The following is a 25,228-nucleotide window of genomic DNA, read 5'->3' as shown; positions in this document are numbered from 1 at the left end:
CCATCCCCCGCCTTCTTTCCCCCCACCAATCCCTGGTGAGTTTAGACTCAATCCCTTGGATTTTAAAACAAGGAAAAATCAATCAGGTTCTTAAAAAGAAAGCTTTTAATTAAAGAAAAAAAGTAAAAATTATCTCTGTAAAATCAGAATGGAAAATGCTTTACAGGGTACTCAGATTCATATAGACTAGAGGGATCGCCCCCCTAACCTTAGATTCAAAGTTACAGCAAACAGAGGTAAAAATCCTTCCAGCAAAAAGACACATGTACAAGTTAAGAAAACAAACATATGACTAAAACACCTTGCCTGGCTATTACTTACAATTTTGAAACTTGAAAGACTGATTCAGAAAGATTTGGAAAACCTGGGTGTACGTCTGGTCCCTCTTAGCCCCAAGAGCGAACAATGAACCAAAAAAAAAAAAAGCACAAACAAAGACTTCCTTCCACCAAGATTTGAAAGTATCTTGTCCTCCTATTGGTCCTCTGGTCAGGTGTCAGCCAAGTTACTGAGCTTCTTAATCCTTTACAGGTAAAAGAGACATTAACACTTAACTATCTGTTTATGACACCTTGGGAGAGGGGGAAAGAGACCATTCATTGGGGATGAGTGGGTCAGTTAACACTTAGAGTTATTGTGTCAGGATGTATTCTTCTGCTTGGTGTGTTGTGATTAACCTGAGAACATCCCATTGAGATGAATGGGCGATTCAGTTATTTTAATTACAGATAGTTGAGCTTGTGATGACTTGGAAAACTGCATGGTGAATTGCCGCCAGGTGCAAAGGTTGTGGATCTCTCAAGACATCTAGATAGACATATGTGCAGTGCTGCAGAGGAGCCAATGGACATGGTACATGTAGGTATCAATGACATAGGGAAAGTAGGAGATAGGCTTTGGAGACCAAAGGGAAATTGTGCCTCTTTGAAGAGGTCCACAAATATGTGGACAAGGGGGATCCACTGGATATAGTGTTCTAGGATTTTCAGAAAGCCCTTGACAAGGTCCCTCACCAAAGGCTCTTATGCAAAATAAGCAGTCAGGGTTACAAATCAGTAATTGGTTAAAAGACAGGAAACAAAGGGTAGGAATAAATGGTCAGTTCCCGGAATGGAGAGAGGTAAATAGTGGTGTCCCCCCAGGGACCTGTACTGGGACTAGTGCTGTTCAACATATTTATAAGTGATCTAGAAAAAGGGGTGTACAGTGAGGTGGCAGAGTTTGCAAATGATACCAGATTACTCAAGATAGTTAAGTCCTAAGCAGACTGCGAAGAGTTACAAAGGGATCTCACAAAACTGGGTGACGGAGCAACAAAATGGCAGATGAAATTCAGTGTTGATAAATACAAAAGTAATGCACTTTGGGAAAAATAATCTCAATTATACATACAAAATGATGGGGTCTAAGCTAGTTGTTACTCTTCCAGAAAGATCTTAGAGTCGTAGTGGATAGTTCTCTGAAAACATCCATTCAATGTGCAGCAGCAGTTGAAAAAGCCAACAGAATGTTAGGAACCATTAGAAAAGGGATAGATAAGAAGTCAGAAAATATCAGAATGCCACTATATAAAACAATGGTACACCCACATCTCAAATACTGCATGCAGTTCTGCTCACCCTATCTTAAAGAAGATATATTAGAATTGTAAAAAGTACAGATAAGGTGTGGGGGGCTGGGAAGGGGAATGGAACAACTTCCAGGAGAAAAGAGATGAAAAAGATTGGGACTGTTCATCTTAGAAAAGAGACAACCAACGGGGAACGTGATAGAGATCTATAAAATCATAAAAGATGTGGAGAAAGTGAATAAGGAAGTATTGTTTATTCCTTCACATAACACAAGAACAAGGGATTATTCAATGAAATTAATAGGCGGCAGGTTTAAAACAAACATAAGGAAGTACTTCTTCACACAACGCACAGTCAACCTTGGGAACTTGTTGCCAGGGAATGTTCTGAAGTCCAAAAGTATAACTGGATGAAAAATAAAGTTAGATAAGTTTATGGAGGATAGGTACATCGATGGCTATTAGCCAGCATGGTCAGGGATGCACCCCTATGCCCTGGGTGTTTCTAAACCTCTGACTGCCAGAAGATGGGACTGGACAGCAGGAGATGAATCATTCAATAATTGTCCTGTTCAGTTCATTCCCTTTGAAGCATCTGGCACTGACTGCTGTCCACAGACAAGATACTGGGCTAGATGGCCCATTGGTCTGACCCTGTATGGCCATTCTTAAGTTCTTAATTGGATGCCTCTAACATCCTTCTAAGCTTCAGAGGGTTGTGGAGAACCTTGTGCTTATTACACTAGCCCCCAAAGTGGAGTATGGAGTCTGGGGTAACCTGAACTCTGCATTAATAAATTTTGGGACAGCAAATTTCCCTTGTCCCTTTTTTTACAAAGTGGTGATAGTGACGTGGATATGACTGGGGAGCACCTGTGAGAGAAATGAGACACTCTCCATGCCCCCTTGCTCTCTCCAGTTGCTGGATGTACTCCTTATAACAGCCTATCAGTTACTACCTTTCTTCTTCCCCATAACTCATTTAGCCCTAGTGGAGGCATAGAGGAGCCGAGAGCAGGGAAAAGGTGGTCGCTGACTGGCAATGAATAGGTCCCAGGAAGCCTCTTTGTGGCTTCCCCCATGAGTCCCAATTCTGTGAGACACAATACAGCATATAAAATGGCACATTTACTTAGTCATTCCTCTTGTCTGCTTATTATAGAGCAGTCCTGATTGAAATATACTTATAGTATATCCCCCAGTTGGTTTTCCAGCTCCAGGGGGCAGAATTAAGGTTGCAGGGTGGAGCTGGTCTATGGCTTATCTCTATGTTTCCTCATTCTCAGCAGTTTAAATATAAGTGTACAATATTTTGGAAGAATACAAGACACTGCCACTGAACCACAACTCTACGTTACCAAAGTTTTTGGACAAGGAATAAATAAAATGAGAGAGAATTTTGATTTTTATAAATTCTTTATTAATACTCTTCATATTATAGAGATCTCTGAATTGAAAAGCTTATTCACAATACAGTTTAACTAATTAGGAGATAGATTATGGGTATTGACTATTCGTTTCTGATTGCTCCCATTATAAAAATTGTTAGATTTGATTAGCAGTGGCAGAATGACAAATACATTAGAAACAGAACTTTTAAAACCTATTTTTAGGAGGACAAGAGTCTAAGCTTTTTGTAAAATTTGTAAGAAGTTTCTATCCTGTTATCAGAGGATATATCAGTAATTGCTGAGTCATTTAAAATGAAATTTCATCATGTTCTTTAGTATATGCATGATTCTCATGATGGTGAGAAATTATATCTAATTTACAAGATTATTTGAAGTACTCTACAGTGAATAATTCTGAAGTCTTTCTGTATTGAATGTATGACAGCTGACATGATCTGAAAGATCTTAATAAATGGCGGAAAGGAAGACACTTACTACAGTTACACACTGCAGTCTGGTAAAATGTTGAAAACTTGATGTCAACAAGTCTTTTACTAATGTTAGTTATTTAGTAGTAGCTTGGATAATCACATTGCAATAACTTCATTGGCTTGACAGTATAAAATACTTATTCTGGTGTTTTTATAGTCTGAAAATAATTCCATTTGCTCAAAAACTGGGCAGTTTCATGGCAATTTTTAAAAGTAATTGTGAGCTTACCAGTTTTATAACGTTTCTCAGTTTTCAATTCTCCTACCTGATATAAAGTATTACAGGATGTGGCATGTTTCCCAGTGTGAATCCCTGTTTCTGAATGCAATCTTTTTCTGTTACAATATGTACAGAGATTGACTTCATAAATTTTAATACAGGAAAGCTGTCGTGAATCTTTGTACCAAACCAGATGGTGGCAGTGAATGTTCTGCAGCTGGAATTATACTTTTGGGGGAAATGATAGGTTCAATGAAAGGTTTGCCTTGTGGATTCATACATCTTAGCTGTTGCTCATCAAAGACGAAGAGTTTTGATTATTATTTTTTTTTGTCAGTCATAAACAAATCGGGGCATTTATAGGTAACAGCCATAAAACAGTGAGGTAAAACAATCTGCAAAGACTTCACAAAAAATACAAATCCTTCTAAACCCCTTATTTTGTTTTTGTGCAACTTATAATACAAATATTGAAAAAATGCAGGATGCACCACAATGTATTTATATATATAGTGTGTGTGTGTGTGTGTGTATTTTATATGCATATAAAAGTGTGTTGTGTATATGCATATGTATTGTCACAACCTGTCCCAGTCATCCTCTCTGGATGGTCGCTAGTCTGTTGTGATTAGCTCCAACTTCTGAATCCAATGTGCCTATAAGTCCCGTGCCTATAAGTACCCGGGTCTGGGTAGCTATGGGTGTCTCAGGCATACTCCCAGGTGCAGGCCCCATGTCTGACACCTTTCTTGGGCAGTAGGACCCCATAGTTTGGCCATCTGGACCTGGGAACCAGTGCCTCAGCCCAGAGGCACTGGAACGGGGGGGCGGGGAGAGACATGCCTCCCCCCTTTTTACTGTCTGTAAGAGCAAGAGTCTGGGTCAAGGGGCAGAGTTTTCGGGGGGGAGAGGTGGTGCAGGAGTGGGGCCTTGGGGGGAGAGGCGGTGGGGGGCAAGAGGGGACGGTTTGGGTGCCAGTGGCCCTCCACTGTTAGGAAGCTTCCATCACCCCTGTCTCAGCCCTCCCAATCCCAAATTGCTTAGGCATCTTTCTCCCAGCATCCACCTGACTGTGGGAACTCTGGTTTTCTAGTTAAAGCCTTTGGGAATAACATGCCAGTAAAGCTAAGAACACAGGCTTAGCAAAGGAATTTCTTTCCACACACATTACTCTTAAAGAAACATAAGAATTATAGATCTATGGAAAACAAAAAGACTCGTAAAACAGTCAGTCTTAGTCTGACCTCACTACTGCTGTGAGTCTTGGGTTTGGTCTCAGTCCTTAGCCCAACCAGCCCTTCCAGCATTCTTGGTTTGATTGTGTTGCTTCTGGAAGTGCAATGGTTTCCCTTGCTGAGAGAACATTCCTTTTTTAAAACAGTGTCTTTCACCTTTCTGCCCATGAACTTCTGCTGGGGAATTTCCAGGCTCCAACCCTCTGTTGGCTTCTAGGGTAGGGTGACCAAGTGTCTGTTTTTTGACCAGAACACCTGGTCGAAAAGGGATCCTGGCAGCTCTGGTCAGCACCGCTGACCGGGCTGTTGCCAGTCTGTTTGGCGGCGCTGCCCAGCGGGGCTGGCAGGCTCCCTGCTAGTCTCCATGCCACATGGCTCCTGGAAGCAGCGGCATGTCCCCTCTCTGGCTCCTACACATACAGGCAGCTCAGAGTCTCTGCACACTGCCCCCAACCCAAGCACTGCCCCTGCAGCTCCCATTGGCCAGAAACCACAGCCAATGGGAGCTGTGGAGGCGTTACCTGTGGATGGGTCAGCCTGCAGAGTCACCTGGCCTCATCTCCGTGTAGGAGCCGGAACTGTAGTGGGGATATGCTGCTGCTTCCAGGAGCTGCTTGAGGTAAGTTCTGCCCCTGCAGCCTGCACCCCCCCCCTCCCCTGCATCCCAACCCCCTGTCCCAGCCCTGATTCTCCTCCCACCCTCCAAACCCCTCAATCTCAGCCCAGAACACCCTCCTGCACTCCAAATCCCTCATCCCCACCCCTACCGCAGAGTCTGCATCACCAGCAAGAGCCCTCCCCACTCCTCCGCACCCCTCCCCCATACCCCAACCCCCTGCCCCAGTCTAGAGCCGCCTCCTGCACTCCAAACCCCTCAGCCCCAGCCTGGAGCGCCCTCCTGCGCCCCAAATCCTTGGCCCCATAACAGAGCTCTCACCCCCACAGACATCCTAACCCCCTACTCCAGCCTGGAGCCCCCTCCTGCACTCCAAACCCCTCATTTCTGGCCCCATCTCGAAACCCACACCTTCAGCCCAGAGCCCATACCTCTTCCTACACCCCAACCCCCTGACTCAGCCTGGAGCCTCCAAACCCTGCAACTCCACCCCTCAGCCCAGAGCCCCCTCCTGCACCCCAAACCCTTCATCCCTGGCCCTACCCCAAGATGGAGCCCTCACTCCCTCCTGCACCCCAACCCCTTGAGCCAGCCCAGTGCAAATGAGTGAGCGAGGGTGGGGACAGCGAGTGACAGAGGGAGGGGGGATGGAGTGAGTGGGGGGGCTTGGAGAAGGGGTAGGGCATGGGAGGGGCCTCAATTAAGGGGTGGGACAGGAAGCAGAGCAGGGGTGTTCTGTTGTGTGATTAGAAAGTTGGCAACCCTATTCTGAGTAGAGAATCATTCAAAGTAAATGGTCCTGCACACCCATTGGTTCATTAGGAGAGTTCATTCAATACTGATGGCCCTTGATTGCTCTCTCACAGCTTCCCAGACATAGTCTCTCCACTAGGAGTCAAGTTCCTGCTACAAAATGAATGCTCAAAACTGTGTTCAAGGTTACATTCAAAATGGAAGTTGAAATGTACATGGCAATCACAGAACCAAAATGAAATTCATACATTGACACACACATATTCCCCCAGTCTGTGACAGAGGTGTGTGTGTATAAATAAATGTACATACACACACCCGTAATGCACTATTTATGCAATTTCTTTTCAACTATATGTATAACAACAAGCCAGCTCTTGGGGGTTCACCTGCCACCCGTACCACCATCCTTCCACTCAAACCTGTAACCTCGGCTTCATCAACTCAGGCGTTCTCTAGGTCCTTATGTCCAGGCTATGTCTAAATCTTACTGATTCTTTTTGCATAAAATCTCTAAAATACAGCCTCAATCCATACATGAAGCTAAAACTCTTGTCCACACTCTCATTATGTTGTGCCTGGTTACCCCCCCCAATATCTTTTCTCTGGCCTTGACAATGCAATCTTTCCCCATTCATATCCATTCAGAAAGCTTCTACAAAAATCATTTCCATAGCCCATAATTTTGACCGTGTCACTCCTCTCTTTCAGCCCGGTCATTGGCACGCCTCCTTTTCTGTTGCATCAACCATACTCTGCTTATAGTCACTTTCAAAGCCCTTTGTTGCCAATCTCCACCCTACTTATCCTCTGTCACTGTTATTAAGCTGTTGATGCTCGTCTCTGATCAGCCCATGATTCCAGCCTCCATTGTTCATTCGTTAAATTTTCAAACAAGCACATTCGTGCTTTTTCCTATGCTACCTCTCACTCTTGGAGGGTGCTCCCTGTAAACATCTGTGAAGCTGTCTCATTATCCTCCTTCAAATTACTTCTCAAATCTCCCCTTTGCTGTTTTGCCTACAAAACACTCAACAGTTAGGCTGCTAGTGTACAGAGATCATTCTCTATGATACTGACCAATATTGTCCATTTCCTTGCACTCCCCTAGCTGTCTGTATCCCTTTAATGTCTCTTGTCTTATACTTAGGTAGTAAAATATGTAGGGTAGGGTCATCTTTTTGTTCTGTGATTTGAACAGCACCTAGCACAATGCGGTCCTGGTCCATGGCTCATTCTCCTAGACACTACAGTAATAGAAATAGTAATAATTAATAAAAAGGGAGCATAGTACCTCCTTTTGGCCACATGTGGCTCTGCTGAAGCCTGCCTCAGTTTCCCCTTAAGTCAGGGCCTTTTAAGAGACTACACAGTCCAGATATTTTAAAAATTGCCCTTCTTGGGTCAAATTTATTAAGTCTTGCACAACATCTTTCAAAATAGAACTCAGATTTACATAATCTTCATTCCAGTTTCACTTAGCTCAACTCCTTCTACCTGAGGGTCTGTCCTGTCTTTAAAATTCACTTCTTCTGGCTCCATTCCCAAGCTGGGTACAGCCCCATCTCCATGAGAGTCTGTCTTCCTGCTTTCCCAGCACTTTTTTACCCAGACTTCTCCACAGGCTTTCCTTGCTGTCCTTCAGGAGCCTTCTTATTCCTTGCAGTATCTGCAGGCACCTGCCAGCAATCACCAGCAGCTGTCTCCCTGTTTATAAAGTGCAGGTGCCTTTCTTTATGCCCAGTTGGGCAGCAGATTATTGGGCCCCCAGATGCATTGGACCCCACTCCTTCTGAAAGAGGCCAGACATGCTGTGACAGGGACTTGTATGATGGGGAGCCATACCTCAGTATATTACAGTTGTCAAGTTTTTGTCATACAGCATACATAAACTTCTCCAGTCTAACACAAGCCTTGTTTTTTCAAACAAGTGTTGCAAATTTTGATGTGTTCTTCTTCCAGTGAGTGGTAACGACTAGGCTAGCAGTTCTTAAAAAGATGAAATTAATGTAATCTTATGGTGTAAACTGCCCAGCAGAATCCTAGATTGATCAGTGACAGCTGATTGTTCATGCAGAATTATTTTTAATCATCTTCCTAAGCCTGTTCCAGTAATTTCTAATCAGGCAGGCCCAGCAGATGTTCTCCACATCCCACAGTTAAGCACAGCTTCTACAGCTTCCTTTCCAGTTTAAAAAGAAATTGAGACTAGTTGGAGTTAGGCACCAGTGGAAGAGATAATATAATAGTTTTATTTAACACTTTCTGAAATAAAGGACAATGATCTTTCTCCAACTTGATCAGACTGTTCTTTCCATTGACTTATTTTTTAATAGTGTGCTGCTAATAAGATAAGTTCTATTTTTTTCCTCTCTTTACAGATACACTTAAAAAAAACTTTAAAAAACCTTTTCTACCAAAGTTGTGTATGTTAAAATCAATGCTTATCATCTTTGTAAATCCATCCATTTGAATACTGAAAGAACAGCTTAAAAAGGAATGACTGAATCTTTTGATATATGTATAAAGTACAGAATTTTTATTTAATCTTTAGCCTTCTACAAGTCTTCATTACATACTTTCAGGAGAAACAATAATAAAAATAATCTAACTGACCCAGATACCTAATCCTAAAAATATAAATGCCTGTTAGACTAACAGATAAAAATGATGGTAGCTGTTATAAATCTGTCCACAAGGTCATAAATATTTACTCTCAGTCATAAACGGGTTTTTGAAAAATGGTTTTTTTTTATTACTATTACCTAAATCAAAATGATGTGGAAATTGAACGGCTACTTAGGACACTTGAGCATTAGTACTACTATTATTTATATACGAGCAATAACACACACTCCATGATGTTGAAAATCCAGGAATGTGTGACAGCTACTATCTTCTTTTCTAGCTTGTTTGTAACAAATGCCTTTGATAAATAAGTAACATTTATCAAAATGTTAGAAGTCCAAGGATTACTTCAGGATTCTTTAAAAAAAATATATTTTGGTACTTTTGCATATACATGTTGAGAGGTGAATCCTATTTTTAAATATTAGTTTATATGTGAAGTATCCACTTATAGCAAGATATATGACTTGCCAATGGTGTTGCAGAGCAATAAATATGCTCACAACTTTTTAAAAAAGCAAGTGAAGCTTTAATAACTTCCTAAAATCTTCAGTTTTCTGTGCCAGCCATACCCACCAAGAGCTCAGTCCTGCTCCAATTGAAGTCAATGGGAATTTAACGTTGACTTCAATAGGAACTGAATCAAACTTCTAGTCTGTCATTTTCTTAGTCTAAACAAGGCATTTATATCATGCTCATCACCATAGTAACTGAATGCTTCTAAAATCTATATCATCCAAATCCTAAGACAAAATTTCCATTGAAATCACTAGAAGTTTTGTTTGAGTGAGGGCTGGCCTTATCTGATCTTACAAAAAAATATAGAAAGGGCTGTGAAATCAACTCTCCTCAGTCCCTCCAACTTCAATTATACCTAGAAAGTAAATTAATACTTGTACAGATCTATATATTTATTCTCATTTTATATTTGATTTTCCATCTTTATGAAACATAGTAGAAACCAAGAACTCTAAAGACACATAGGTCAGATTGATTTTAAAATGCATACACATCACGTAGCCTAGTAATTCTGTACAAAATATGAAATAAATAGTTAAATCTCTCTGTTGTTAGTGCAATTGTTTTCTGCCTTTTAAAGATTATTTTAACTGCATTGTGTCATAAAAAAGATCTTATCTAATGCTTTTTTAAGTGGGTCCTTCCACAACTCATTAAATGTTTCTTTCCCTACATGGTACTCACATTTAAGTGGTAAGCATTGTTAAAAGCATTGTTGGTTTTATAGGATTGTCCTTTAAATGATGTATTGACCCTTTTCAGAGCTTGGAGTGGTTTATATTTGAAAATTCAATAGCTATGAGCCTTGACTTTCATTGTGAACTCTATTAAATGTGAATCTTTCTACTTTAGCTTGTTCCTATGATTTTTACTTGTCTGTTGCTAATTTCTGTGTCCAAAGTCTCCTATATGAAACATCATTTATATAGGATTTAGGAACTTAAAGTTCAACTAATAATCTAATTCCAAAAGAAATAACTTCCTTTTTATGTATACCTTTCCGTGCTCTACCCAATGTTAATTAAAATTAAATCAAATATCCCAGTATACGCACTAGCATAAAGGCAGTTGGACGTAGTAAATATGTATACACCGCTACCTCGATATAACACTAATTTGGATATAATGTGGTAAAGCAGTGCTCGGGGGGCGGGGGGACAGGGCTGCGCACTCCAGTGGATCAAAGCAAGTTCAATATAGTGCGGTTTTACCTGTAATGCAGTAAAATGTTTTGGCTCCCGAGGACAGCATTATATCAAGGTAGAGGTGTATATTCTAATCCATAGGGTCTACTTTGTAGTTTACTCATTATTAAAGAAGCAGCACCTACTGACTCATAATAGTTATATAATAGTACATGTAATTTTGACGATAGTCAATTTTTTTTTCATAAAATGAATCATTTTAACAGGGAAACTGTCTTATGGACAATCTTTCCCTCCCAGTTGCAAGTAGAAATTAGATTTAAATATTGACTTGAGAAAATCTTTCTGCACATGATTGTAGATATTGTCTGTGTATGTATTTCTGATCTTCTCTTCTTCTTGATACATTCCTTGATCTTTCTATTTTAAAACAACCATTAACTCTGAAGATGTACTTTATATTTTCTTGATGGTTTTAGAAATTGCATTTTCCTCAGAGGATTTCTTGTATTATCACTGCAGCTGAGTTGTGAACTTGACACATAAAGTAAAATGTGTGTTGACATCACTCTGGGTTACTATTTGTAACAATGGCTGGTGGACCCACAGGAAGCTGAGTTAGATGTTTCACTGCTGATTAGAATGACCTTGGAGTTTACCATTAGACTCTAGATACAGATGTAGTTACGTTTAGTGGGGAGAGCATTTTCTCTCCTCATACTTTGCACCTACCTGAGAAGAATCATTTTGTACCAGCTGACTGCTCAGTGCCCTATCCTGAAGTCCTTCACTCACAACTCCCATCAACTTCACTAAGGCCATATCTACACTACAGAGTTAAGTCGATTTTATGTAAGTCACCATAGAGCCTCCAATTTAAACAAGTCGATCTTGTGTGTCCACACTATGCTAATTGTGTCATCAGAGTGCATCCTCACTAGCAGGGCTTGCATCGACGCATGAAGCACTGCACTGTGGGTAGCTATCCCATAGTGCACATAGCCAAGTGGAATTTTGGGTTGGGCTTGCAGTGCCTTATGGGACCAAAACATTGGTGTGGGTAGTTATGGGAACATGGCATTAGCCTCCCATGATGCACTTACCTCCTTCCCTCCATGAAACCAATGGCAAACAAACCAAGCCTTTTTCATGCCTTTTTTCATAAGCCTGGGTTACCTGTGTGGACCCCATGGCACGATAAGCATGGGCACCACTCAGCTGTACACTGTTGTGAGCATTACAAACAGCTCGCACCTTATCTTGCAATATTTACACAGCCGATACAGAAGCTGCTGCATGGAACAATGTGATGCCATGCATGCAGCCCTGCTGGAAAACATAGAATGGAGCAATTCACAGTTGCTGGCCACAGTCAAACATTACCTTGACACGGTTGAGTGCCGTTTCTGGGCCCGGGAAACAAGCACTGATTGGTGGGACTGCATTGTTATGCAGCTATGGAATGACAAGCATGGCTACAGAACTTTCAAATGAGTAAGGCCACTTTCCAGGAACTGTGTGAAGAGCTTTCCCAGCCCTGAAGCATAGGAATACTAAAATGAAAGCTGCTCTGACAGTAGAGAAGTGAGTGGCGATAGTGTTGTAGAAGCTTACAACGCCAGACTGCTACCAGTCATTGGGGCATCAATTTGGAGTTGGTAAATCTACCGTGGGATCTGTTGTGATCCAAGTTTTCAGAGCCATTAAGAGACTTCTGCTAAGAAGGGTAGTGACTCTGGGAAACATGCAGGACATAGTGGATGGTTTTGCCATGATGGGGTTCTCTAACTGTGATGGGGCAATAAATGGAATACGTATTCCTATCTTGGCAACCGACCATCTTGCCAAAGAGTACATAAACCGAAAGGGATACATTTCAATGGTGTTGCAAGCGCTAGCGGCGGGCCAGCTCCAGGGTTTTTGTCACCCCAAGTGGCAAAAAAACCCACAAAAAACTGTGATCGCGATCAGCTCTACTGCTGCCGCTTCAGTCTTCAGTGGCAATTCGGCGGCTGGTCCTTTGCTCCCAGAGGGAGTGAGAGACCCGCCGCCAAATTCCCGCCCAAGAGCTGGACGTGCCGCCCCTCTCTGTTGGCCGCCCCAAGCACCTGCGTGCTGGGCTGGTGCCTGGAGCTGGCCCTGGCTAGCGGATCACAGGGGCTGACATCAATGTGGGAAGGTTGGGAAAGGTGCATGATGCATGCATCTTTAGGAACAGAGGTCTGTCCGGAAATCTGCAAGCAGGAACTGTCTTTCCAGACTGCAAAATAACCATTGCTGATGTTGAAATACCAGTCGTGATCCTGGGAGACCCAGCCTACCTCTTGCTCCCATGGCTCATGAAGCCGTACACCGGAAGCCTGGACAGCAGTAAGAACCAGTTCAACCATAGGCTGAGCAAGTGCAGAATGCAGTTGTGGAATGTGCCCTTTGGTGTTTAAAAGGTTACTGGTACTGTTTGCTTACTAGGTTAGACCTCAGTGAAAGCAATATCCATAATGTTATTGCTGCCTGCTGCGTGCACCATAATATCTGTGAAACAAAGGGAGAAAAGTTTCCGCCAGGGTGGGGGGTTGAGGCAGATTGCCTGATAGCCAGTTCTGAGCAGCCACACACCAGGGCAATAAGAAGAGCACATTGAGGGGCTCTGCGTCTCCATGAGGCTTTGAAAACCAGTTTCAGCAATGAGCCAGAGTAATATGACACTTATCTGTGTTGTTCCTGACCAAACTGTCCCTCCATTTCATTTTCTCCCCTATAAACTCCTCCACCAACTACCGTGTGTGGAATGAATAAAGAGCCTTTTCTCCTCAATCCATGAAATTTTATTATGCACACAAACACACAGAGAAAGCAAAGAAAAGTAAGATAACTTGCGGCGAACGGGCTGATAACATTGTAGGGGGAGAAATAAGGAAAGCTTGCTTACAGATGCACTGGAATAGCAATCAAAGGTGTGAGAATATGTGCCTTCTGGTCCTTGTACCCTCCCCTGGTGTTGAGTGCAAGGAACACTGAACATTCTCACCTCCTACCCCATATGACATTTTGGGGAGGAGGATGTAGATCTGGGCCATGATGGCAGCAGGTTCAGCATAGGCTGCAGAGGGAATCTAGCATCCATCTGCCTTTCTTGAACCTCAACCAGATGCCTCAACATGTCTGATTGCTTCTTCATAATCCTCAGCATCCCTTCCTGTGTGGCATGCTCTTGTTCCCTGCATGCTCTCCTGTCCTCGCTGTCCATGTCCAGGATCTCAGACAGTGTAATCCTCCATGTTCTGAGCTCCATCTTGTCACTCTCAGAGGTGCATTAGCTCATTGAACATGTCCTCACGATTCTTCTTTTTCTGCCTTCTAATCTGCGAAAGTCTCTGTCCTGGTGTGAAGGATGCTCCGACGGACCAGGTTTCAGCTGTCAGGAATGCAAATCACAAGGGTAGCATTGACAGTGCATGCATTGTTTCTGGTGCAAGGTTAATTTTTTTTTAATTAAAAAACCACCCCTCAGTACACTTCATTGCAAGCCACAAAATAATCGCAACCACTGGCTATTCCAAGAATCGCTTTACTGCTCCAGCCATGGTGAGTAAGGCCATGAGGAATGGGTGAGAGGTCTTGTGCTACTGCTTTTGTGAAGCTGCAATGCTCTGTGCTGCAATTATGCCAACAGAGTTAATACTGAAGTGGTGCGGGAAAGTGTCCTACCGTGGTGGATGAAATAAGGCAGCCCTTCCCAGAAACCTTCTGCAAAGGATTGCAGACTACCTCCATGAAACCTTCCTAGAGATCTCCATGGAGGATTCACGGGCTATCCCTGTGCACCTAAACAGTCTTTTTTGGAGAGCACCCTCTGCATAGCTGAAGTGACCACCGATACCCAATACACCTAATTTTTTGTTCAGATTAAACATAAAAAATAACAGCATGTTATCCCTACAGTCTGATAGGAAAGGTGTACACACCAGAAGTGCCTTGCCCGGCATCACGCTCTGCTGACAATTGGTCCTGTGCAGGGATGGGCTCCAGGGTTAAAAACATTTCTTGGCTGTTGGGGAGAATGGATCCACTGCTTGCCTGCTTTCCATTCTCCTCCTCCTCCTCTTCTATGTCAGCTTGAGGTTGCTTGGGGTTCCTGGGAGGTATCCACGGAGTGTCTTGGGGTAGTTGTGGGGTCACTACTAAGAATTGCATGCAGCTCCTCATAAAAGCGGCATGTCTGTGGGGCAGAACCAGAATGACTATTCATCTTCCTTGTCTTCTGGTACGCTTGACAAAGCTCCTTTATTTTCATGCGGGACTGCTGTGTGTGCCTGGTGTAGCCCTTCTCCCCCATGTCCCATGCGATCTTGGCATAGATGTCAGCATTTCTTCTGATGGATAGGAGCTCTTCCTGCACAGACTCTTTTCCTTATACAGCAATAAGATCCACCACCTCCTGTGTACTCCATGTTGGAGCGCGTTTGCGACCTTGAGTCTCCACGATCAGTTGTGCTGGTGAGCTCTCCACGCTGATGAAACAGGAAATGAAAATTCCAAAGTTCCCAGGGCTTTAACAGGAGAGTAGCTGTTTCCTATGTATCTGGCTGATGTGCAGTGGAGTTGAAAGTGCTCTCCAGAGCGGTCACAGTGGAGCATTATGGGACATCTCCTGGAGGCCAATTCATTTAAATTACACAATGCAGCGTCTACACTATCCCCATGTCGACCTGTGGATGTCAAATCAAGCACTAATCCTCTCAAGGAGGTGGAGTAGAGAAGTCGACTTTGCAGCCTACTTATGTTGGTGGAAGGGACTTGGTAGTGTAGACACATACAGTATTAGATCGACTTAACGCAGCTTATGTCAATCTACGATTGTAATGTAGACCTGGCCTAAGAGTTTGGGTTGGCAAGGAGTGCAGGACTGGATCCTTAGTGTGGCACCTTTGTGGTATAGTTTTGAAAATATAGAAATGATTGTTGTTTTTTTCTGGTCCTACTAAAAATGCCATCTCTGCCTGTACCTATTGCTCCACTAGCTATTCTGATGTTAATAAGAACACCCCTAAGATTCTGCTTGCTGTGAAGCACATTCTGGGCCAAGTCCTGCTTGCTTTACTCATAGGAGAAGTGCCATCAAAGTTAATGACTCTTTGTGTATGAATAGGGCTTCATTGTGAAGACAGAAGTCTCCTCAATAAAATTTTAAATAATTCAGTCCTAACAGTGAAAACTAGAGAGCGAGAGAGATGTTTATTGAAAGGGGAAAAAAAGATTTAGTTTTTTAATTTTTGTTTTGTTTTGTCAGAATAGTGAAGGAATAAACTAGACTTTCTGCTCCTTGTGTATTATACATGTAGAAGAGCTTTGAAGATTTGTTTGATAGTACTTGGTCTGAAAATTGTTTTCAACTGTCACTCATACCCACAGGAGAGGTCTTTTCTAAAGTAGCATTTGAAAAAAGTAAAAGTAATTGACCTAAGGTAAAAAAAAAATGCAAAGAATGAACTACAAAGACATCATCCTTAAGTCACCGTATCGTACCCAGGTATTGCAGCTGCTAAAAGAATTATGCTATGATGTCTTCTATTTGGAAGCTTTAGAACAATGAATTATCATAAGTATCATGAAAGCTGAATATAGGTTAAACATCGGCTTTGCATTTTATGGCCGTCATCAATTGAAACTGAATCCTTAGCAGTGTGTAATGTTTTGGGTTGTATCAGAATTCTTAATATTTTATTGTATGTTATGCCTGTGTTTTACTTAGCAGCATTTTTAAAACAATGTTTTTGTCCCTTAAAATTTGCAGTACTTCTTTACTGTTGTCTTTGGGCATGAAGGGCAGAAGCCACTGGAGCTCCGTTGTGAGGAAGAAAGTGATGGAGATGAATGGGTAGAAGCTATCCACCAGGCTAGGTATGAAACCAGGCTCTTAATTTATTCTAAACTCCACTTTTTATTCTTAAGAAGATGGTAGAGAATTTTAATCTAAATACACTCTCTCTAAAAAGAACGTAATTTATTTTAGGCATATGTATACTTGCATTCCCCAGGTGAGTTTCACTGGATAGAGTGTTACAGATACAAATTGTTAAAGGCATATGTGTTTTGTATCACAAACAGTCAGTGCTCTAGATAAAATTAGTTTCAGAGAACATGTGCCTAAGCAAAATACTTAGGCATTAATTCATTTTAAATGTAAGAGCTGCTTGGTCAGTAACTTGCAAGTCAGAAATAAGTGTTCTGTAGCCATGGAAAGGAGATAGTGAGTGACTCACAAAATGCCTTCAGATACAAGAGTACAAAAATGAGCAGACTAAACTATATTTATATAATAAATACATTTCAATAAATAAAATGCCAGTCACAAAATTTAATTCCAAAACACTTTCCAGTGTGAAAAAAATGAAAGACTTGTCACTGTCACTTGACTGCATTATGACTTTCTACCATCCAGTGCCCCTTTCCTCAGAAAGGGCCTGGGTGAGGAAGATGAGGATTACAGTATAATGTGAAAGTCAGCCAACTCAGGTTTTGGGAATTGAGCTGTAGAAATGAAGGCCTTTTGCTGAAATGCCTTTCCTCCAGGTCCCTCCCTCATTTCAGCAATCACGGTTAATCTGAACAGCTATGGTAATGCACTGAGAGGGCAGCAGTTTCTGAGTTGCTCAGGATCCAAACCATCTAAATACATAAATGGAAATGGTTTTGCTTTTGCACTAAGAAATGAGCACAAGTTTTAATTTACAATTATTTAATGATGATGTAGAGGGTCCTGGCTCCACTCAAGCCAGGCTTTTTGATGTGTGATGTGGGTAAAGAGGAGTTATGATCCCAGCCCCTCTTTTCCCTTACCTATTCACTTGTGGAGGATATGTGCTTCAGGGGTCCTCTTGAACCCTGAGGAGGAACCTAACAAAATTGAATCAGAGCCTGAGAAGCAGGAATCCAAAGACTGCAAGAGGAACCATTCTTGCAGGAGAAGGACATGGTGCACCAGAGCCACTGCACACTATATAGGGTAGCACCAAAGAGAAAAGGGAGAGTTGTTCTTAGAAGAGGTGCTTGTTCTGCAGCAACTCAGCACAGTGCACTGAGTCAGGGGAGCTGATCTGGGTAGAAATGAGGGAACTCCTACACATGAGAGGGAACAGACAATCTAGGCCTGCATGGGGTTAAAAAAGGCAAGTTTCCCCCACCGGTCTACAATATAAGGGTCAGAAAACCAATATATTGGGTAGGGGTTAGGCTGAGACTGCCAAACTCATTTTCTCTTGTTTTTTAAATCAGGATTTGAACTCTGACCTCCAACTGTGGCCTAAAACACAGGTTTTCACTATCAATAGGTTTTATATGGACCCATAAAGACAGTGTTGCTCCCATCCCTATCTTGATCTAGCCTGTCCTTCCACCTTAATCACATTTATCAGGTGTATTATCAAATCTCTTTATTTGCTGGAGAACTTTTCAGGGATTCAGTAATTTTATTCAGTTCTGTCATTCTGTATCATATTATAAAAGCATAACATTGCTGCTCTTAAAATGTAAAGCTGTTTTTCCAGGAAAGTTACACATTCACTTTTCTTGTATAGGTTTCCAAGTCAGAAGAGTAAAACTAGGTGAAATGCGTGCAGCTTGTTGTATAAATTCTTCGCCTCCCTGTAATTTCACAGTTCAGTACTTTGATATCAGCTTCTTTTTAATAAGGATTTTTTGACATATGAGTTGTTAATTAGTGACACACCAGCACAGAATTGTAACTGATCCTGCCCTCCACCCCCAGGCTGTCACTGTTAGCCCTTTGGTACACCAGTCCTAAGTGCCTGGTAGTGTGCTGGGTATACCATACACTCAGAGGCAAGCCCTGTAGGTGCTCCAAGCTTTAGGCCCCTCAAACTCTAGACCTTGGTGGGTCCCCCATAACACTGAATATGAGAGTAATAAAAGATGTATTACTATGGTTGCCTGGAATAAACATTATACTTTTCCTAGGTATGATGGCTCCAAGCCACATAAAAAGTTGATAAACACAAGTCCCAGTTCAACCACAAGAATGATTCAGTCCCAGAGTATGAAGGTGGGGCTCCTCTCGTTTAGTGCAAGGATACTCGCTCAAGGCCACTCCTTTCCAGAGACAATCACGCACTGGCCTGCAAATCCCTTGGCCACAGTCCTGTCCTTTTATGAGGCACCTTGGTCTCATTCAGGCCCATTGCCCCACTGTTTGCAGGCCACTCTTGAATGTCCACTAGCTGCAGCTACCACTGGTCCCTTTGCCAACCACCAGTTGTGTCCCAGCCCAGTTCTCAACCCTTCAGTCCCAGCTCCTAAACTGCCTGACCTCCTGCTCCTGATTCAACACATTGACATCACTTTCTTTTTAATGAGGATTTTTGGATATATAGGTTGTTAATCAATGGCACATCAGCACAGTGTAAGTATCAGATAACTTGCTCCCTTCAGCCTCCTGTTTCTGCTTGCCTCCAGCTCCCTCCTGACTTTTGATTTTACTTCTCTTCCCAGTGCTGGAAGTATTATGGAGCAATCTGTTGGCTGGGAGTAACGTAGTGCTTAGTAAACAGCCAGCATAGCTGTAGAAATCACCTTGCTAAATAAACTTTGAAGACCTGGCAAGTTTATTACACGTTTGGGATGGGAAGGAAGCAGACAGAAATATCAAAAGACAAACGAGACATGTGAGATCATCTAAAAAAATCCTTATGATTTTTGGAGGTCTGACTCATGCCTTTTGATGTGGGCAATACTAAAGTAGTTTGGAACCAAACCCAGCAGGTTCTTTTTGCTAGGGATTCAGATACATTAGATTTACTTGGAGTTTCATGTTTGCACATGGAACTTCAGAATAAATCATGAACCTCCTTCACTCTACCCCTTTTTAGTTTCTCCCTCTTTTCACAGAACCTAGGACTCAGCTTTAATTTAGAAGGGCTTCTTGGAAAGAAGAGGGAGGGAGGCTTGTTCCAGGGGCCTAAAACTTTTCTTTCCCTGATCACTTAATGAGGGGAAAGGGAGAAAAGCCTGTTCATACTCCACTGGGAGTATGTTTTTGGAGAAACCAGATGGCGAGTCCCCATAGCTTTAATTTTGATGGTGAAGGAAATGTTGCCTAGTTTGGGAATTGGTGCCATCATTTCTTACAACCCTAGCCAGTAAATAGGAGAAGCATAATAAGTACACTTCAAAGAAGCAAACAATTTTCAGTCCTTTTTCACAGGCTATCTAGCAAAGTCCTTGTTCCTTAATGGAGCATGTCTTACAGGAGGGTAGTGGAAGTCTAGACTGACATATAGCTCACTGTGGGATTTCGATAATTATTAATGCAAGATGAAGTTTTTCTAGGCATTCCTCTAAAGGAGAGAGAGTTAGCAGATAAACAAAATAAAAATTAAAAAAAAATCACATTTTATAATCCAGCTCTGTAATTTCACAGAATATCAAGGTTGGAAGGGACCTCAGGAGTCATCTAGTCCAACCCCCTGCTCAGAGCAGGACCAATCCCCAGACAGGTTTTTGCCCCAGATCCCTCAATGGCCCCCTCAAGGATTGAACTCACAACCCAGGCTGATGTTCAAATCACTGAGAATTTATATGGATTGTGACCATAGCAGCTGTGAACAGTGTTGCTTTGCTCTGCCATTTAACATAACTTTGAGCCGATGAGAAATTTAATTTAATTTAATTCTTAATTGAGCAAATTCAACAGTAAAACTTTATGAAAGGGGAAAAAATAGAAAATAGAGGCTTTTTACTTATACCCCTATGTTTGAGTGCCCTAAAGCTGTTCTTTCCATTGTTCAGGTTAATCCTCTTTGTTTCCTTACATATAACATAAACACAGTTGCCATTAAACATGGGAGGAGAAAAAAGGATCAGGGCTTAATTTTCTTCTCACTTACATGAGCTTTTTATCAATGTAATTCCTTCTGATTCACATAATTGTAAGGGAGAGAGAATTGGGGTCTTAGTTATTGCTTCTATTTCAGACACTTTTAACTGCCACAGATGCCTTTTGACACTTAAGAAGTTAAGACTGAGTACTCTAGGGTCTGCAAAATAAATTATTGAAAACTGAATAATAGGTGCACTAATACAGATTATTTTTAATGGCTGTATCTCATTTCAACTATTGTTCATTCCACTAATAATAAATAGGATGTTTCCTGATTGATTTCCCCAGGAATACAATATGATGATCCATATATTGTGATATTAATTATTGAAAAAAGCCCAGAGCTGTTTGCATGGGTGGCTATTGTTATACTATTATGATGATGATTACAATAATTAAATGATAAAAATAAGGGAAGTTTCAACATTTTAAATCCTTTTCATAATCCATTAAGAGAAAAATATCTTGTTTTTATGATGGCTTTGGGAACGCCCTCCAATTAATTTAAATGTGAGCTTTTTTCCAGGTCAGCAATTTAATTTAATAGCCATATTCTGTGTTGGTGCCCTCCAGTACATGACTCCACTAATTTTTATTGAATTGACAATTAATAAATATATAAAAAAGAGTAAAGTCAGAGAATATGCATATTTAAAATTTTTCTTTTTATATCAAGTCCCAAAATAAACTAAGAAAAAGTATTCATTATTAAATGATTGTTGCAAAATAAGAGAAGTTTAAACATTAGAAGACATTTAGTCAAAATGACTTGGTACTGCCCTTTCTATCCCACGCCCTTTGCAGACATGAGTGGAAGGAATTCAGTGCTCAGCATTTTGAGTGAGAGTTCATAGAAATAAATCACAATCAAGTAGAACAACACATATTAAAGATTTAGTGCTCACTCCTTCAAGATTTTGTGCAGTCTGGCTATGATCTGGCAAAATACTTAAGCAAGTGCTTTACTTTAAGCACCAGTGCTCTCATTGACTTCAGTGAAAGCCAAGTGCATATGCAGTGTTTATTTCTACCATATGGAACCTATGTTGGCAAAGCCATATAGAGCCTACACCAAGAGAAGGAGATTTCTGTCGGTGCAGGACTACCATCCTCCCTCTCTGATGAGGCTAACAGAAACCTGCAGTAATGATGATACATACCCCTTGTGTAAAAATACAGAATGTTAAAATATAATTACACATTAGAGATTTGGCTGCTTTATGATTAAACTATGAATTATATATTAAGCAAAAGAAACACAATGTTGTAAGTTTCTTTTACTCATCACATAAGTTAGGTTTAGTCTATCAATATTATGTAAGAAGATATGGAAGTCAGCATTTGGCTTGTTTACTAATTAATATTTTTCTCCCTAGTTACTCAGACATTCTGATTGAGAGAGAGGTCTTAATGCAGAAGTACATTCATCTAGTTCAAATTGTAGAGACAGAAAAGATTGCAGCCAATCAGCTTCGACATCAACTTGAAGATCAAGACACGGAAATTGAAAGACTAAAATCTGAGGTATTTGCATGCAATCACATTACTAAAGTGTCAATGATTTAGTATATTTTAATTACCTTGTTACCTCTATTGCATAATGTCCCCATTCTTGCAATCTTTGTGGACCTATAATAGGTCAGTAAGGAAAATACTCAATAGTCCCGTTAAAAACACTAGGTCAGAACTTTCCTTTTAAAATAAATTACTCAGTGATTATTTAGTTGATTCAGTTGCCTTATTGGCAGAGTATTTTAAAAGACCCATCACTTTGTGATTTGGATTCTGCTGTTCATATTATTTACTGTGTCTTAACAGAATGCAGTTGAAAAGCATTTGTTTGGTCCTCAACACATTTTTCTCTGGCTTAATTTTTTTGTGATTCAGTATTGTAATCTATACCAGTGTTGTCCGTTCATATAAAATAATGCTTGATTGGATAAGGGATTTTCATAGATTCTAAGGTCAGAAGGGACAATTGTGATCATCTAGTTTAACCTCTTGTATAACACAGGTCAGAGAATTTCCCAAAAATAATCCAAGTGCATATCTTTTAGAAAAACATTCAATCTTCATTAAAAAATTGTTAGTGATGGAGAATCCATTGTGGCCAGTGGTTAATTACTCGCACCATTAAAAATTTACACCTTATCTCCTGAGGTGGTAGAATCTGGAAGAAGCACTGAGTCTCTGGAGGAGGAAGCACCTCCTCATGCTATTTATGTTTCCTCTGGCTGGAGCAGGAGCATCACTGTTTGTTTCTAGAGAGAGCTGTGTCCAGGCCTCCTCACCCAGAAGGATCTTTGTAATGTTGTACCCATGTAAGAAGCCCCCAGAAGATCCTTCAAAGAGAATGAAGTGCTACATATTAGATACCATAACTGAACATTTCTAAAATCTTGAAGAAAAGATTAATGGTATTGGAGTACAGAGACTAACAAATTTATTTCAGCATGAGCTTTCATGAGCTACAGCTCACTTCTTCGGATGCATAGAATGGAACACACAGACAGGAGATATTTATACATACAGAGAACATGAAAAGGTGGAAGTATGCATACCAACAGGAAGAGTCTAATCAATTGAGATGAGCTATCATCAGCAGGAGAAAAAAAACCTTTTGAAGTGATAATTAAGATGACCCATAGAAGGTGTGAGGAGAACTTAACATAGGGAAATAGATTCAATTAGTGTAATGACCCAACGATTCCCAGTCTCTGTTTAAGTCTGAGTTAGTTGTATCTAATTTGCATATTAATTCAAGTTCAGCAGTCTCTCTTTGTTGCAAAATTGCCACCTTTACGTCTGTCACTGAGTGGTTAGAGAGGTTGACGTGTTCTCTCACTGGTTTTTGAATGTTATGATTCCTGATGTCAGATTTGTGTCCATTTATTCTTTTGCGTAGAGACTGTCCGGGCAGTACATGTACATGGCAGAGGGGCATTGCTGGCACATGATGGTATATTTCACGTTGGTAGATGTGCAGGTGAACGAGCCCCTGAGGGTGTGGCTGATGTGATTAGGTCCTATGATGGTGTCACTTGAATAGATATGTGGACGGAGCTGGCATCGGACTTTGTTGCAAAGATAGGTTGCTTGCTTAGTGTTTATGTTGTATGGTGTGCGGTTGCTGGTGAGTATTTGCTTCAGGTTGGGAGGCTGTCTATAAGCGAGGACTGGCCTGTCTCCCAAGATCTGTGAGAGTGAGGGATCATCTTTCAGGATAGGTTGTAGATCTTTGATGATGCGCTGGAGGGGTTTTAGTTGGGGGCTGTAGGTGATGGCTAGTGGTGTTCTGTTATTTTCTTTGTTGAGCCTGTCCTGTAGTAGGTGGCTTCTGGCTCTGGGTACTCTTCTGGCTCTGTCAATCTGTTTTTTCACTTCAGCAGGTGGGTAATATAGTTTTAAGAATGCTTGATAGAGATCTTGTAGGTGTTTATCTCTGTCTGAGGGATTGGAGCAAATATGGTTGTATCTTAGAGCTTGGTTGTAGACAATGGATTGTATGGTGTGTCCTGGATGGAAGCTGGAGGCATGTAGGTAAGTATAGCGGTCAGTAGGTTTCCAGTATAGGATGGTGTTTATGTGACCATCGCTTATTAGCACAGTAGTGTCTAGGAAATGGACTGCTTGTGTGGACTGGTCTAGGTTGAGGTTGATGGTGAGATGGAAATTGTTAAAATCACGGTGGAATTCCTCGAGGGCTTCTTTTCCATGAGTCCAGATGATGAAGATGTCATCAATGTAGTGCAAGTAGAGTAGGGGCGTTAGGGCACGAGAGCTAAGAAAGCGTTGTTCTAAGTCAGCCATAAAGATGTTAGCATACTGTGGGGCCATGCGGGTACTCAAGCAATGCTGCTGACTTGAAGGTATATATTGTCCCCAAATGTGAAATAGTTGTGGGTGAGGACAAAGTCACAAAGTTCAGCCACCAGGTTAGCTGTGATATTATCGGGATACTATTCCTGATGTCTTGTAGTCCATCTTTGTGTGGAATGTTGATGTAGAGGGCTTCCACATCCATACTGGCCAGGTTAGTGTTTTCTGGAAGATCACTGATGGATTGTAGTTTCCTCAGGAAGTCAGTGGTGTCTCGAAGATAGCTGGGAGTGCTGGTAGCGTAGGGCCTGAGGAGAGAGTCTACAGAGCCAGGCAATCCTGCTGTTAGGGTGCCAATGCTTCAGATGATGGGGCGTCCAGGATTTCCAGGTTTATGGATCTTGGGTAGCAAACAGAATACACCTGATCGGGGTTCTAGGCATGTGTCCGTACAGATCTGTTCCTGTGCTTTCTCAGGGAGTTTTTTGAACAGATGGCGTAGTTTCTTTTGGCAATCATCAGTGGGATCAGAGGGTAATGGCCTGTAGAATGTGGAGTTAGAGAGCTGCCTAGCAGCCTCTTGTTCATATTCCAACCTATTCATAATGACGACAGCACCTCCTTTGTCAGCCTTTTTTATTATGATGTCAGAGTTGTTCTTGAGGCTGTTGATGGCATTGTGTTCAGCACGGCTTAGGTTATGGGGCAAGTGATGCTGCTTTTCCACAATTTCAGCCCATGCACGTTGACGGAAGCAATCTATGTAGAAGTCCAGTCTGTTGTTTCGACCCTCAAGCCAATAGACAAGCCATTTACAACACAAACTTTGCTTCTCTACAAAAGAAAGAGGACACTAAACTGTCCAAACTGCTACATGCCACAAGGAGCCACCAGAGTAGCTCCCTTAACCCACCCAACAATATTGTTAATCTTTCCAGCTATTCTC

The 25,228-nt window shown here is 41.5% G+C and overlaps 1 protein-coding gene across 3 annotated transcripts in view; it reads left to right on the top strand.

Moving 5' to 3' along the window:
• RASGRF2 (Ras protein specific guanine nucleotide releasing factor 2) overlaps nucleotides 1-25,228 on the top strand; it is a 201,709-nt gene that overhangs the window by 33,808 nt on the left and 142,673 nt on the right. For all 3 annotated transcript variants that reach the window (XM_030567354.1, XM_030567353.1, XM_030567355.1), the window contains exons 2-3: nucleotides 16,363-16,469; nucleotides 21,840-21,987. In XM_030567354.1, the coding sequence (XP_030423214.1) occupies nucleotides 16,363-16,469; nucleotides 21,840-21,987 (255 nt within the window). The remainder of the gene's footprint in view (nucleotides 1-16,362; nucleotides 16,470-21,839; nucleotides 21,988-25,228) is intronic.

The sequence above is a fragment of the Gopherus evgoodei genome, chromosome 6 (assembly GCF_007399415.2).
Source record: "Gopherus evgoodei ecotype Sinaloan lineage chromosome 6, rGopEvg1_v1.p, whole genome shotgun sequence".
Taxonomy (NCBI): domain Eukaryota; kingdom Metazoa; phylum Chordata; order Testudines; family Testudinidae; genus Gopherus; species Gopherus evgoodei.
The sequence above is the reverse complement of the archived record's forward strand: the minus strand, read 5'-3'. Positions and strand labels throughout refer to the sequence as shown.